The sequence below is a fragment of the Mirounga angustirostris genome, unplaced genomic scaffold (genome assembly GCF_029215605.1).
Source record: "Mirounga angustirostris isolate CCGP_5_RB_7025 unplaced genomic scaffold, mMirAng1.0.hap1 SCAF_2, whole genome shotgun sequence".
NCBI classification, from domain to species: domain Eukaryota; kingdom Metazoa; phylum Chordata; class Mammalia; order Carnivora; family Phocidae; genus Mirounga; species Mirounga angustirostris.
The window spans coordinates 99,749,488-99,766,008 of NW_026991710.1; the positions used below are offsets into that span (position 1 = coordinate 99,749,488).

The window sequence follows — 16,521 nt, forward strand, 5'->3', positions numbered from 1 at the left end:
GATCATTCTTACTAGGACTTATAATCAAGAGTCACTAGAAAAATCACTGGTTTTGTTTTTATTCATTTAACAGACCTACTCTGACCCTTTATGGGAAATATCACCTTCCTACCCATGAAGCTCTCCTTCACACTTCTTCATTTGTCTTCACAGCACTTATCACTACCTGACATATTATCTATTTCTTTGTTTACCTTTTTATTTTTCCATCTCCTCTAACTAGAATGCAAGCTATAAGAGGGCAGGGCATTCAGTTCATTGATGAAGACTTAGAGACTAAAATAATTCCTAATAAGTATTTGTTGGATGAATTGATGAGTATTTTAGACTTCAGCTTTTTGGGGAAAAGTCCTTAATTGTTTGCAGAGTCTAAAACTTCCTCAGTGATGGGGCCCCTGCCTACCTCACTGGCCTCTCCTCTTCTGTGCTTGAATCACATGGGACTCCCTTAGTTTCCCAGAATCTACCCCATATTGGCACCTCTGGAATGTTGTTTCATATGCCTGAAATGCTCCCCTTTGCCCTTACTCATATTTAAGTGTCACTTCTGAATTCAGGGCTGCATTTTCTGACTCCTAATTCTGGGTCTGGTTCTTGTATACTCTCAGAGCGTCCTGTACTTTTCACCTGGGGCACTTATTAAAATTTGTGACGATATATTTGTATTATTTGATTGTCATTTTCTCTACAAAGGCCCACTTAGAGTTCCTGTGCCATGTCATTGTATTCCAGCACTTAGCACTGATTTCTGCATGTAGTAGGTACTTGATAAATATTTTTGAATGATCAATTACTAAATTAATGAATAGAACCCAAGAATCCTAACACCAATCCTATTGTTCCAGCTCCAGGAGACTTACACCTCAAGTCTGTTTCTATCTAAAGATACAGAATCTGAATGGCACTATCAGCACTTTCCCCCCTCACCATTCAAATAAGAATTAAAAGAAGGAGGGTAGGGGTCAGGCAGTGGGAAGACAAAGACTCTATAAAAGTAAAAACAACTTGTTCATAAAATAATAAAGTTAGATGTCATGTAGACAAAATAACTATACTATTTACTGGGTAGGAAGTTTATGTATCATAAGCATCTTTCAAGACAAGTGTCAGATGGCTTAATTTCCAATTCAGTCTACTTCCGGGACAGTAAAATTTTGCTCCTTTGGCCAGGGCACATGGGATACATTAACAATACACACACAACTGAACCCATCTATATTACAAAGAAATAGGTACAACAAAATATTTTGTTTGGTATCATGGAAGTAAAAAAGTGTTCCAAACTTCTAGGGTTAGATTTTTATGTGGGTAGCAGAGCTAACTGCTGAAGCCGAAATCAATGTGTCAGTTCATCTACTACCTTCTGTCCTCGTTTCAAACAAGGAAGTAGCTTATTTCCTAAAGTAACTGTGTCTTACTAACTTAAATACAGGCCATAGGCAACCAATGACAAAACAATTCTTGCATTCCACAAGGTATTCATTATACATATAAAACAGCAGGGAGTCCCTCTAACTCAACATTTTCATATGGAGGCATTTACGATTAGGGATAAAAGATAATCTGAATAAACTTTAACAATTTGACAAACATTTGTTGGCTACCATACACAGAGCATTTGTGGAAGAGAACAGCAATCACAGATAATAGGGCCTGATCTATGTGCTCCAGATATTTACTGGCTGGTGAGGCAGACAGAAATGCAATGAATAACTAAGAAAACATGGCCCCAAATTATAATGCCAAAGCCGAGGGATAAACACTCCATGAACCATTTAGCCTTTGGAATTTATGTGTAAACATAAGAATAATTAATGAAAAAAGCTATCCGCTGCTGCTACATTTTATCTGAAATTTCATCGTTAGTTGTAATATCAACAATGTCTGTGAGTGCCTCCCACTGTGTCTTTCACTCCTAGAAATGATGTTTCTATTGTTGTTGTAACTCTCAACTCAGTGTGAGGTAACATTTCATCCCAATGTAGATATCAAAGCCCCTGATCATTATTTGTGGGGGGAAAAAGCCAAGAAAGGATAAACAAATATATATCATTTTTCAAGGTCAAAATATTTAGAATCATTATGTGAGCCTAATTTGTTGATGGAGTAAAGATAAAGGAACTGTGACAGTTTTTACTACAGTTTGGTTTAATATTCTCAGAACCTAATCATATTGTTCAAAGAAATATTATCTTTTTTTTTTTTTTTAATTTAAGTAGGCCCCACACCCAGCATGGAGTCCAGTACAGGGCTTGAGCTCACGACCCTGAGATCAAGTCCTGAGCTGATATCAAGAGTCGGGTGCTTGACCAACTGAGCCACACAGGCACCCCAGAAATATTATCCTTATAATACAATGTAAACCCTTGAGGAATCATATGTATTCATTTAATTTCATTTTTTTTTTAGCTATTTAAGCCCTGTTTTATTGAGATACAGTTGAAATATATTAATTTCAAAGGTACAAAATAATGATTTATGTATACACTGTGAAATGATCATCACAGTGAGTCTACTTCCCCCTTGTAACCATATAAAATTACATAATACGCAATATAATACTGACTGTAGTCACCATGCTGTACATTACATTCCCTCATTTTCTTTGGATAGATACCCAGAGGTGGAATTGCTGGATCATATGATAGTTCTCTTTATAGATTTTTGAGGGACCTATTACTGTTTTCCATAATGGCTGTACCAATTTATATTTCCACCAACAGTGCCCGAGGGTTCCTGTTTCTCCACATTCTTGTCAATATTTATTATCTCTTGTCTTTTTGATAATAGTCATTCCGACGGGTGTGAGGTGGCATCTCATTATGGTTTTGATTGCATTTCCCTGATGATGAGTGATGTTGAGCATTTTTTCATGTACCTATTGGCCATCTGGATGTCTTTTTTGGAAAAAGGTCTATTCATATCCTCTGCCCATTTTTAAATCAGGTTAGTTGTGTTTTTATTTTTAAGTTGTATGCATTCTTTATATATTTTGGATTTTAACCCCTTATTACATATGTGATTTGCAAATATCTTCTCCCATTCAGTAGGTTGTCTTTTTATTTTGTTAATGATTTCCTTCATTATGCAGAAGCTTTTTAGTTTGATGTGTTTGTTTATTTTTGCTTTCATTGTCCTTGTTTATTTTTGCTTCTGTTGTCCTTGCCTTTGGAGCCAGATCCAAAACCAACCAACCAACCAACCAACCAACAAACCCAAACAAACAGAGAAAAAAAAGAACCCAAAACATTGCTAAGACCAATGTTAAGGAGCTTACTGCCTATGTTTAGATTAGTGGTCCAGTTTCATTCTTGGGCATGTGGCTATCCAGTTTTCCCAACAACATTTTTTTAAACAAACTGTCCTTTTCCCATTGTATATTCTTGGCTCCTTTGTGATGAATTAATTGACCAGGTATTCGTGGTTTATTTCTGGGCTGTCTATTCTGCTCCATGGATCTATGTATCTGTTTTTATGCCAATACCGTACTGTTTTGATTACTATACCTTTGTAGTACAGTTCGAAATCAGGAAAAATAACACCTCCAGTTTTGTCCTTCTTTCTCAAGATTGCTTGGGTTTTCAGGGTCTTTGTGGTTCCATACAGATTTTAGAATTATTTGTTCTAGTTCTGTGAAAAATGCCATTGGAGTTTTGATAGGGATTTCACTGAATCTATAGATTGCTTTGGGTAGTATAGACATTTTGACAATATTAATTCTTCCAATTCGTGAACACAGAATATCTTTCCATTTATTTGTGTCTTCTTTAATTTCTTTCATCAGTGTCAGTTTTCAGTATACAGGTCTTTTTCATCCTTGGTTAAATTTATTCCTAGGTATTCTATTATTTTTGATGCAATTGTAAACAGGATTGTTTTTATTAATTTCTCTTTCTGGTAGTTCATTATCAGTGTATTAAAAAACAACAACAGATTTTTGTATATTGATTTTTGTATCCTGCAACTTTAATAAATTTGTTTATTGGTTACAACATTTTTTGGTGGAATCTTAGGGGTTTTCTATATATAAAATCATGTTGCCTGCAAACAGTGACAGTTTTACTTCTTCCTTTCCAATCTGAACACCTTTTATATCATTTTCTTCCTAATTGCTTAGGCTAGGACTCCCAATACCATGTTACATATCAGTAGCAAGTGTGGGCATCCTTGTCTTGTCTTGATCTTAGAGGGTAAGCTTTCTTCTTTTCACCATTAAGTGTGATATTAGCTGTAGGCTTGTCATATATGGCCTTTACCAAGTGGAGGTACATTCCCTCTATACCTGCTTTGTGGAAAATTTTTATCATAAATGGATGTTGAATTTACCAAATGCTTTTCCTGCATCTGTTGAGGTGATTATATGATTTTTATCCTTCATTTGGTTAATGTGGTATCACACTTATTGATTTGTGGATCTTGAATCATCCTTGCATCCCTGGAATAAATCTCACTTAATGGTGGTGTATGATCTTTTTAATGTATTATTTGAATTTGGTCTGCTAATATTTTGTTGAGGGGTTTTGCATCTATGTTCATTAGGGATATTGGTCTGTAATTTTCTTTCTTTCTTTCTCTCTCTCTTTCTTTTTTTTTTTTTTTTTTTGTGTGTGGTGTCCTTATATCAGGTTTCAGTATCAGGGTAGTGTTGGCCTCATAAAATGAGTTTGGAAGTGTTCCATCCTCTGCAATTTTTTGAAATATTTAGAGGAGGATAGGTATTAGATCTTCTTTGAATGTTTAGTAGAATTCATCAGTGAAGCCATCTCATCCTGGACTTTTGTTTGTTGGGACTAGCAATCTTCTTGCTAATAATTGGTCTATTCTGATTTTCTACTCCTCATGATTTAGTCTTAAAGATTATATGTTTCTGGGGATTTGTCCATGTTTTTCCTAGTTTGTCCAATTTATTGGGATATAATTCTTCATATTAGTCTCATAGTAGGTCCTTTGTATCTTTTTGGTATCAACTGTAACTTACTTTCTTTCATTTCTGATTTTATTTGAGTCCTCTCTTTTTTTATTAGTGAGTGGAGCTAAAAGTTTATCAATTTTGTTTATCTTTTCAAAGAACAAGCTCTTAGTTTCATTGGAATCTTTTCTATTGTCTCTTTAGTCTCTATTTTATTTATTTCCACTCATGTTTATTATTCTCTTCCTTCTTTTAACTTTGGGATTCATTCATTACATTTTTCTAGTTCCTTTAGGTATAAAATTATTTATTTGAGATTTTTTTATTTCTTGAGGTAGTCCTGTATCACTAAGAACTTCCCTCTTAGACCTGCTTTTGCTGCGTCCCATAAATTTTGGTGTGTGACTTTTCCACTTTCATTTGTCTCAAGGTATTTTTTTATTTTTTCATTGACCTACTGGTTGTTCAGTAGCATGTTTTTAAATCTCCACATATTTGTGATTTTTCCAGTTTTCTGTTTATGATTGATTTCTGGTTTCATACAATTATGGTCTAAAAAGATGTTAGATGTAATTTCAATCTTCTTAAATTTATTGAGACTTTTTTTGTGGCCTAACATACAATCTATCCTGGAGAATGTTCTGTGTGCACTTGAGAGGAATGTATATTCTGATGCTTATGGATGGAATCTTCTGTATATATCTAGTAAATGGTCTAATGTGTCATTTAAGGCCAGTGTTTCCATATTGATATTGATATTCTGTCTGGATGAGCCATCCATTGATGAATATGGGGTACTAAGTCCCCCTACTATAATTGTATTGCTCTCAACTTCTCCCTTTAGGTCTGTTAATATTTGTTTATATGTTTAGGTGCTCCTATCTCTATTGGGTATATAAATATTTACAAATGTTTAAAAAATTAAAAAAATATATTTACAAATGTTTCATCTTCTCGCTGGATTGACCCCTGTATCATTATGTAATGCCCATCTTTGTCTTTTATTATAGTCTTTTGTTTTAAAGTCTATTTTTTTCTGATATAAGCATAACTTCCCCAACTGTTTTTTGGTTTCTATTTGCATGGAACATCTTTTCCCATCCCTTTACTTTCAGTCTCTGTGTGTCCTTACATCTAAACTGAGTCTCTTGTAGGGACCATATAGAATTAAATCCATTCAGCCACACCATGTCTTTTGATCAGAGAATTTAGTCCATTTATGTTTAAAGTAATTATAGGTAGGTGTATACTGCCATTTTGTTGTTGTTGTTGTTGTTCATTGTTTTCTGGCTTTTTTGTAGTTCCCTTCTGTTCTTTCTCTTTCTCTTGGTTTCTTCCCTTGTGGTTTGATGGCTTTCTTTAGTGTTATGTTTAGATTCCATTTTCATTATCTTTTTTGTATATGCCATAGGTTTTTGCTTTGTGGTCACCATGAGACTTACAAATATAAGCCTATGTATATATACCAGTCTATTTTAAGTTGGTAAAAAGTATGAACACATTCTGAAACTCTACATTTTTACTTCCCAGTCCCACATTTTATGCTTCTGATGTCACATTTTACATCATTTTGTGTATATACCCTAACTAATTGTTGTAGTTTTAGTTATATTTTTTACTACTTTTGTCTTTTAATCTTCATGCTAGCCTTAGAAGTGATTAGTTCACTACCTTTAATATATATTTACCTTTACCAGGGAAATTTTTACTTTAATATGGTTTCTTGGTACTAGTCAGTGCCCTTTCTTTTCATCTTAAAGACATCTCTTTAACATTTCTTCTGGTAAGGCTGGTTTAGTGGTGATGAACTCCTTTAGTTTTTGCTTATCTGGAAAACTCTTTATCTCTCTTCAATTCTGAAAATCTTGCTGGGTGAGTAGTCATGGTTGGAAGTTTTTTGCTTGAAGCACTTTGAATATATCATGTCATTCTCTTCTGGCCTGCAAAGTTCCTGCTGAAAAATCTGCTGATCATCTTGTGGAGGTTCCCTTATTTGTAACAAGTTTTCCTCTTGGTTTTAAGATTTTCTCTTTATCTTTGAATTTTGACATTTTAATGTGATATATCTTAGTGTGGATCTCTTTAGGTTCATCTTATTTTGAACTCTAGGTTTCCTGGATATGGATATATGTTTTATTATGTGTTAGGGTAGTTTTCAACCATTATATTTTCAAATAAGTTTTCTGTTCCTTTCTCTCTTTTCTCTTTCTGGGACCTATAATATGCAAATGTTGTTCCACCTAATGTTGTCCTATAGGTTTCTTAAACAATCTTCATTTTTTTCAGATTACTTTTTCTTTTTTCTGCTCTGTTTGGGTGAGTTGCACTGCCCTGTCTTCTGGGTTACTGATCCTTTCTTGTGCTTTATCTAGTCTATTGGTGAACCCCCATAGTGTATATTTCAGTTCAGTTACTGTATTTTTAAGATCTATGACTTCTGTCTGGTACTGATTTCTTATATTATCTATCTCTTCGTTAAAACTCCCTCTTTGTTCACCCATTCATCTCCCAAGATTGCTGAGCATCCTTATGACCACTACTTTGAACTCTTTATCAGGTAAATTACTTATCTCTGTTTCATTAAGGTTTTTTTTTTTCTTTCTTTCTTTTTCTTTTTCTTTTTTTTCCTCCCTGGGGTTTCATCTTATTCTTCATTTGGAACATATTCCTCTATTTTGTTTGTTTGTTTGTTTGTTTGTTTTTCATTTTGTTCAAGTCTCTGTGTTGGTTTCTATGCATTAGGTGAAAGAACTATCTCTCCCTGTCTTGAAGGATTGATCACAGGACGACTGGGGTGTCTCAGTCTTAGTCTCTGCAGTATCCTGGTGGTGGTAGCCTGCCAAGAACTGTCTCCCTGATTATTTTAATCCCACGGGGCTCAGAAATGTAACCATCCTGGTCACCAGAGCCAGGAATTCAAGGGGCATCCCCTGTGTGGTCCGTGCACATATGCTGGCTTTGGTTGGGTTGTGGTAGAGTGCCAGGCTGGGGCAAGCCCACCTGTCAGGTTTAACAGTGTGGTAAACAGATTTACCAGTTAGCGGTGCTAACAAGGTAGAGGGAGAAGGCAAAAATGATACTTGCCAACACCTCTGTGACTCAAAAGAGTTCTAAGAGACCCCTGCCCTTCCAGCAGACACTTTTAGATTATCCAGTGAATCTCCTTTGTATGTAGTCTAGGCATTTTTCAACTTATTATGTTTGCACTGGGTCCTGGGGTGAGTAAATCTGTGCATATGCCCTTTAAGAGTGGACTCTTAGGGAGCGCCTGGGTGGCTCAGTTTGTTGAGTGTCCTACTCATGGTTTTGGCTCAGGTCATGATCTCAGGGTTGTGAGACTGAGCCCCACATTGGGCTCCACGCTCAGTGGGGAGTCTGCTTGAGATGCTTTCCCTCTGCCCTTCCCCCTGCTCTCTAAAATAAATAAATAAGTAAACCTTTAAAAAAAAAAAAAGATTGGAGGCTTAGTTTCTCATAGCCTTTTGGGTCTCCTAGATATAAGCCAGATGTTTTGGGTTTTGTCTTTCTGGTGCAGGTCCCACGGGCTGGGGTGTCTGATGTGGGGCTCAAACCCCTTGTTCCTCAGGGATGTGCTCTGTATTTGTCAGAGTCTTTCTGTTTGTGAATTGCCACACTAGCGGTAGGGTTTCTCGCAAGATCATGCCTGCCTCTCCTGCCCATCTCTGTGTGTGGGCTTTTTATCCTTTGTGTGGAGGAACTGTTCAGCTAGTTGTCAGATCTTCTTCAGAGAGAATTGTTCTATATGTAGCTGTAGTTTTGTTGTGTGAATAGGAGGAGGTGAGCTCAGGGTCTTCTTATGCCCCTGTTTTGAACCCTGTTCTTGATTAATTTCACCTCAATCCTACAGAACCCTTCTTAGAAATTTCCTGCTATCCCAAAGATAAGAAAATAATCATTCTAAAATGTAAGAACTGCAAAAACTGCTCTCTCCATCCCAAAAGAGATCACAATCAGCAAGGATCAAATAGCCTCTACTTAATGATTAAAAGTTGTGTTGTCATTCTCTTAGAGAAAATAGGCAATATTATTCAGAGGTTGATTGTAAATTACCTAATCTAAGTTTAATGGTTACTTTGCTTATAATGAACTTATTGATAAAGAAGGTACTGTAGAGAGAATACCTTTTGGGTGTGTCTCTAAAGAGATAACTGCTAATTTCAGCTCCATCTGGAATTACTGATGAATCATGAAAAAATGCTTTGTCCCGGATCTGCATCTGAAAAAGTTCCTCATCTCGAGTGGGTAACTTCTGAGTCCTTGAGCTGAGTGGTAATAGCAGCCATAGTAGACACCAGTGGAGAGGCACCATCCTGGGGCAACAGAAATGATGGCTTACATTAGTTCTGCAGGTAGATGCTTGGGCAAGTTGCAAACTTTCTAAAGGGTTAAGAATATTTTAGTTTTGACAGGAAGTTAGAGTTGTAGTATGTATTTTGGATACATACATGATCTTGAAGACAACTTTCCTGTTTTGTTTTGTTTTTTCCCCAAAGTATTTCATGGAATTGATAATAAATTCACTAGAATTTCAGATATGAAAAAGATTTTGAAATGAAAGGACTCTTGGTGCATTAACTTCTCTGGATATTCAGAGAGAAAATCCCCACTTCAATATGGTAGAAGCCAATATGGTTCTTGTAGAAATGGGTATACAAATGTCTCAACGGTTGAACCATACCATAAAGAGACACACAGACTCACTGAGAGTCCATTACCATTGCACAATTACTTTTATTCTTCCTTGAAATTTGACTAAGGATTATACATGTATAGTATTATTCTTGTTTCCAAGATCAGATTTTCATAAACCAGAGGTTTTTAGAGATGATAAAGTTAATTTTGTTATAGGTTAAGCAATTTGTCCAAAATCAGAAGATAAATTATTTGCTGATCTCTAATTATTATTCACTACTAGACTCTTCAACACAACATTTAAATGTAAATCTTTGCCATATTAGAAGTGGGCTTGGATTCCCTCTCTCAGATCAAGTGAGACCATTGGAAAGTTGTATAGTTAGGTCATTTGTCTTAACCTCCAGCAGAGTTATATATTTACTACTCCAGCAGAGTATTTTCATTGAGTTACATTTTGGCATTCAAACTGACTTTCATCAAAGATCCTATAGGTAATTATGGATCACTCTCTACTGCACGCTGCTGTGGGGATATTGTCAAGGACACCATCTTCTACATGTCTCAGTGTCCCTAACAGGAAGCCTCATGTAGGCAAGTTCTTTTGATGTCAAGTACTGGTAAAAGGCTTTCCTTCCTCTGAAGACTTGGTGCCTTTCTTCCTCACAAAAAGAACTCTGTAAGAAGTTGTTTTCCCTTATCTTTTAGACAACTTACATCAGGGATTTCAAGCATTAGGGAAACATAGTGTGTTTACACTTAAGTGCTTTGAATAGTGAGAAAGTAGAATGAAAATATTTGCAATAATTTGAAATGAAGTGAAAGCCAGTTTTATTTCTAAAGTGTCATTACTACAGCTATGAGATCACCTCTACTTAAACCATCATTTAACTTTAATTTTATCTTCCTTGGAGTGCTATAAAAAATAGATTCATACAACTAAAAATATTTTTTGAAGGAAGTAAGCTTTTTTTTTTTTTTATGAGAATGTGAGAAGTAATTTTCTCACAGTGAGCTTACCCAAAAAATAAATTTAACTTCTTTTTTCAAAAACAGGTTTTTTTTTGTCATGTGTTTTGCAGTTTTCCATATAAGATATCTATAGTAATTGAGAGTTACTATGTGCAAAACAAGATGTTAAATTCACTAGCTGCATTATTGCCTTTAGTCCTCCCAATAACCTTGTGAAGTAGGTACTCTTCTCATGTAAGAGTAAATCTCCACTTACGTAAGCGGAGAAAGGATATAAATCCAGGTGGATCTGACTGCAGAGCCCAAACGTTTGTCCTCTGTAATATCTCTCAAGAAAGCCATCATAAGTTCTTACAAGGGGCTCTTATTTCTCATCCTTATTTCTCAATTGTATTGTAATTGACTGAAAACTTGACTGAGAGCTAAGAAATCTGACTTTTTAGTTGCAGCACTAACTAGATGTGTAATCTAAGGCACCACAGTTAACCACTCCGGATGGACCTCAATTTTCTGAAGGGTTAAGGTGATGATCTCTAAACTTTGAAAACAAATGATGATTCTGAGACTGAATCCTCAACTCCTCCTCCCAACTAGCTAGCAATTTAGGAATAAGACCAGGCCTTCTTAAGTTTCATTAAGTAATCTGAACCTCAGATGTCCATATAATTGTCAGGATGGAATCGAAGGGAAGTTGGGGATGGAAAGCGGGAGCTCATATTAGTTACTAATAGCAGATGAAGCTTATAACTATAAAAGATGGCTAGATGGATCAAAATCAAAACTCAATGAACCCATTTGAAACAAACATGGACATGGTTGACCAAACGGAATGGGACCTCTACTCACAAACCTTAATCCCTCCCCTCTGATGCCCTCCTCCTGTAGCTAACAGAAGTGAACAATTTGATATGCTAGAATTTGCTTGGCTGCCCCTGTTAAGAAATTATTATTTCAGCATAATGGAAAATATCCAGTTTACTTTGTAGCAGCATCCCTGAAACTTTGCCTCCTGAGAGCAGAAGAAGCCAGACAATAAAATTGGTCTCTTTAGAAGTGGTTAGAATTTGGCTTTCCATACTTATTAGGAACTTAGAGCAGACATGTGATGGCAGCACTTGAGTATGAGATACTCAGGTGTATTTGCCCTAGAACCACTCTCAGGCAGCGTTACCTCATTAGGCGCTATGTTTGCCCAGAAAGTTGTCAGTTACATAGTACCACCGTATGACCGAGCAGGACAGGCTGCCCAATGTCCCAGGATATTGGGGATATTTAGGTCAGCTCCAGAGTTAGGGAGGTAGCTATCTTCCCAGCTTCCTTAGCCATCCATGGGAAGAATTTTCTCTTTATTAAATCAGCGAGTGATAAGAAATGAATTTTGAGTTAAAAACAACAATATTAGTAAGTTTTGTTTTGTACATGCTGCACTCTTCTCAATGCTTTATATATATATATATAAAATCTCATGTAATGCTAGCAACAACTCTATGATGTAGGTACTATTATTTTCTCATTTCAAAAATGATCAAACTGAGGCTTGGACAGGTAAGATCACATAGTGAATACAATACGATGTAAGAAATACAAACTATTTTTCACGAGTAAGTTAAAAAATATGGAAAATAGGATTATTGTATATTTGCCACATCAGCTACTTTTTCATTTATAAATAAATAATAGCAGTGAACAGCTTCAGATGATAGGATTCTACAAAGTAAGTGTAGAGAGATAATCCTCCATGGGTCTCTGTGCTTGTTTTTGCACGTCTTGGGAGCAGAGGAGTTCACTGCCTTTGCTCCAGATTATCTTCTCAAGGATGTCTGTGCAACGAAAAGCCTTGGAAGATAAAGTTTCCTGAGCCAAGAGCAGACATGATCACTATACCATGGAAGATCTGGGCTCCCCAAGTTCAGGGTTCCTCTCATAAAAAAAAAAAAAAAAAAAAAACTATTTGGGGCTGGTGCTATCTGGCCCTCTTTTCATCTGTGGGAATTGGGGGTCAGGGAGCCAGTGGATTGTGCTAGGGATGGCTCTGAGTTGCTCTGAGTACTGCTTTTGTCTCTGACCCAGGAGGCTCATGCCATCTAGCATCGATGATACTGTGTTTGACAGGCTGACTTGTTAGCTTACAAGCAGAGTAAAATCTCAAACTCTTCACAGTTCTTGACACTCTGTCTTACTTGCTAAATTATTTTACTGGCTTATCTACTTTACTGGCTCAGGCAGAAGTTTTTATTTAGATTACCACCAACAGGGAGTAGACTCAACTCTATTTTTTGCTTTCTTTATAAAAAAAAATCATTATTTCTCCAGCTAAAATTCTATCAGGTCAGCTTTTTGTTTCTGAAACAATTTTAACCATTTTAATTGCCATATATTATGGGCAAAACAGTTTTTGGAAAAGTGTTTAAAATTAGTATGATCTTTTTTTTCTTTTCTTCTTTTTTTTTCCTTTGTATCTCTATAAGAAGATGGATGTTAGCTAAGCCCATTGTGGTAATCATTTCATGATATATATAAATCAAACTATCACGTGTGCACCTTAAATTTACACAGTGATATATGACAACTATTGTTCAAAGAAACTGGAAAAAATTAGTATGATCCCAAAGCACAAGTCTTTATATTCTATAGGATTATCTCTTTCAAAATGTTATTTAATAACATTCATCTACTGTTGGGGAAAAGCATACTCAGTTATTAGGAAAAGTTAATCATTTGATCAATTTGATCAGGTTGCAGGCAGAATTATTTTAAACGAAATGTATTTAAAAGAAGCATCAAAGATAGTTAATCAAAAAACTATTATTCAGAGTGTATATATTTTTACAACTTCTATTCACTGATTCAGGTTTCAAGTGTCACTTAGATATTGTTTAAAGGATTGTTTTAAGATTCTATAGATTTTTTTCCTCTACCAATAAAATACCCTCTCTGACACTCAGCTTAAGAATTAGTCATTTTAAATAAACAACTAAAAATACATTCCTCTTAAGAATAAGACTTGGGTAAGCTAGTCTATAAGAACTGACTTTTCTTCTAAGATTACAAAAGTGCCCTCTAATGGCATAACTTTTCCTTCTCATTTATTTTTGTTACTTCTGCGTATCCAGAGCTTATCTAGATTTAAAGTCTAAGTTAAATAACATTTCTCAGAATTTCTCTTTCAGCATTATTTCTTTTGCCATGGGCGTCTGGTAGTAATCTCGGCAACCTATCTGTATAGCAATAAACCGCACTATCTTTATATAATCAAGGATCTAGTTCCAACAGAAGTAGGAAGTTGCTAGGATGATTCCAAATATTTTTATTTTTCTAGGCAGACCAATCAACTTGGTCCCATAATTATTCACAGCCCAGAAAAACTAGCTGGTGTTATCCTATTACTGAGAAGATTGACTTTGTTTCAATTAAAAAGAGGGTTCTAGAGGGGAGGGGGTGGGGGATGGGTTAGCCTGGTGATGGGTATTAAGGAGGGCACGTGCTGCACGGAGCACTGGGTGTTATACGAAAACAATGGATTGTGGATCACTACATCAAAAACTAATGATGTATTGTATGGTGACTAATAACATAATAAAAGAAAAAAAAGTAAAAAAAAGTTCTAATGAATCAAGGAATATAGATGCTAATCTAAAACTCTGATGTTGTTGATGTTGTCAGAGGCATATTCATATTTGGCACACACGTTCGGATCCTGCCAAGACTGAAGTGAGAAAAGAAAAATGATCTAATGATTTGATATACCTCGACCTTTAGTCTAGATTATGAGTAATCTAGGTTATTGGATAGTTTTATTCTTTGGAAAGCCCATGTGCCCTAGATTAAAAGGAGAGATTGTTTTTGAAATATAATTGCCCAAAGATTAACCGTGAGTTCTCTACTTACAAAGTCAGAGAGAAGTGTGGGCACTATAAAGTAAATAACTTTAAATATAATTAATTTATATGGTGCACACACACACACACACAGACACTTAAGGTTAAACTATTTGGAAACATTATATGAGCCAAGTGTTAGATTAAAGGTAAATGAGCAGTCATTCTAAAAGAAGGACCTTTTACGGATAAGAAATTATTTTTATATTTGCTGCCCCCTCTCTGGCAAGTGGGTAAAAGCTACAGATCAGGAAGGAGTGGACAGTGGTTTTCTTTGGGCTGTTTTAGGAATGAGGACTAAGGTTGCTTTTCCCACTCCTCTCCTCCATCTTCTCTGCAGGGCTCTCTGCTCCCCCAGCCCACAAAGGGACGGGGGAATAGTAGAGAGCACAGGGAATGAACTCAAGACTGGTTTTGAAGGAAACGCCAATGAAGAGATATGAAGCATTTATGTTGTTTCCTAAGGGGTAGGGATTAGAGCATATGATGGATAACTGAAAACCTGCAGCTCATTCTAAGACTTTATTTTCAGCATTCATTTAAACGTTTTGTTCTATCGAGGCTTTAGTGCAGTGAAAATAAATAGTTAAACTGACCTGGCATATCCTTTTACCACAAACCTATGGGAATGTTTGAGAACAGTAAAATAGTCTAATGGTAAGCAGGAAAAAAAAACATTAAAGGAAACTCAAATAATTTGCCAACGTATCAACTAAACACCCAGGATGACCTCTCTCACCACAAAAACATAGTATGCGTAAAAGCAATAAAACTTGCCCCGGGGGTGTCCGCAGCAACTTCACTACTGTCATTTGGCAAGATTTGTCTTTCATTACCTAAGACTGGCCAATTAACCATCTCGGTTAATCCACTGGGTCACTTAGTGAACATAAAGATTTATTATTTGAAATTGTGTAAGCAATGATTGTAAGTAAATAAATCGCGTTATTTTTTCACTCCTTTTAAAAAATATATTAGTTGTACTTGACCACAGTCTTAATTGGTAATCTCGTTTTAAGAGTAGGGAAAGGCTTTGAGCCACTAAAAAGCTTCCCTTTATATTTATAGACCACTGCTTAGCTATATTATCTCACTCATGTAAGGAATTTGCAAGGGTGGTCAATAAAAAGTTGTTTCAGGTTTTCAGAGACTGTCCAAGCTCTCTGAGAAGAAGGTGTCACGCACATATTAAAGACACCGCGGCCTTGCTCAGTGCCTTAGGCTCCTCAGAAGAGCAGCCAAGAGCTCAGCCCCCCTGCGAGTGGTATGCTCAAAGCTAATGCCTCCGTCCCAGCACCACCAACCACCGAGGGCCGGCACGTCCCTTGCAAAAACATGTGACATACTGGCAAAAAATGTCTTCAAGCTCTTACAGATATTAAACGTTGCAAAGCTCAGTAAGATCAGATTCATCTGTATAAACAGGCCACGCCAGGCGACCGATTAAAGAAAAAAAGTCCCCATAATGTCATTAAGATTCACTTAAAAAACAAGTCAGTGCCCCCAATCACGTGTATGCCACAAACATGAAATAAATTTACAATCGCCAGAAAGAAGGATGGGCATTCTGAATTTACTTGTGGCAAATGCATCTGGAGTAAATGAAATCTAATGTTTAGTTACAGGGAGTGGGAAGTGCATGATCATAATTGAGTGAGGATGACTTCAAGAAGTGGTCGGCTGCAGAGATTTCTGTTCTTTTCCTTTCCTTTTTAAGTGCAAATATTTAGTCTCTCGACTTCTATTTTTAAACTCAAGGGCATTTGTTTTTGTTTGAATCATCCACGCCACATCTGATAATAAATCTGAAGCATTTAATGTAGCTTTAAGGAAAAAAATGTAGCGTTCACTGGGGGCCCGGCCCCCATGTCTGGCAGAGCCTGCCCTGTGAGCGAGGGGGTCTGTCTGTGCTCTTTAAGAGCACGACGCCCAGCATGGACACACAGCTGCCCTCCAGGCTGACACTTAGCAGTGAAAAAAAAGCTGAATTCCCAGGAGTTGTCCTGTTCTGTTGTCTTTTGCAAACAATGAAAATTGCAAACATGAAAAATATTAAAAACAATAACTGAAATTAGTCGGTCATTCTTTTCCATACAGAAATATCCTCTG

General features: G+C 36.2%; 1 protein-coding gene across 1 annotated transcript in view; it reads right to left on the minus strand.

Annotated features, from left to right (window-relative positions):
* NDNF (neuron derived neurotrophic factor) overlaps positions 1–16,521 on the minus strand; it is a 40,671-nt gene that overhangs the window by 4,130 nt on the left and 20,020 nt on the right. Inside the window, exon 2 of the mRNA XM_045880505.3 lies at positions 9,052–9,240. Coding sequence (XP_045736461.1) covers positions 9,052–9,239 — 188 coding nt within the window. The 5' untranslated portion in view covers position 9,240. The remainder of the gene's footprint in view (positions 1–9,051; positions 9,241–16,521) is intronic.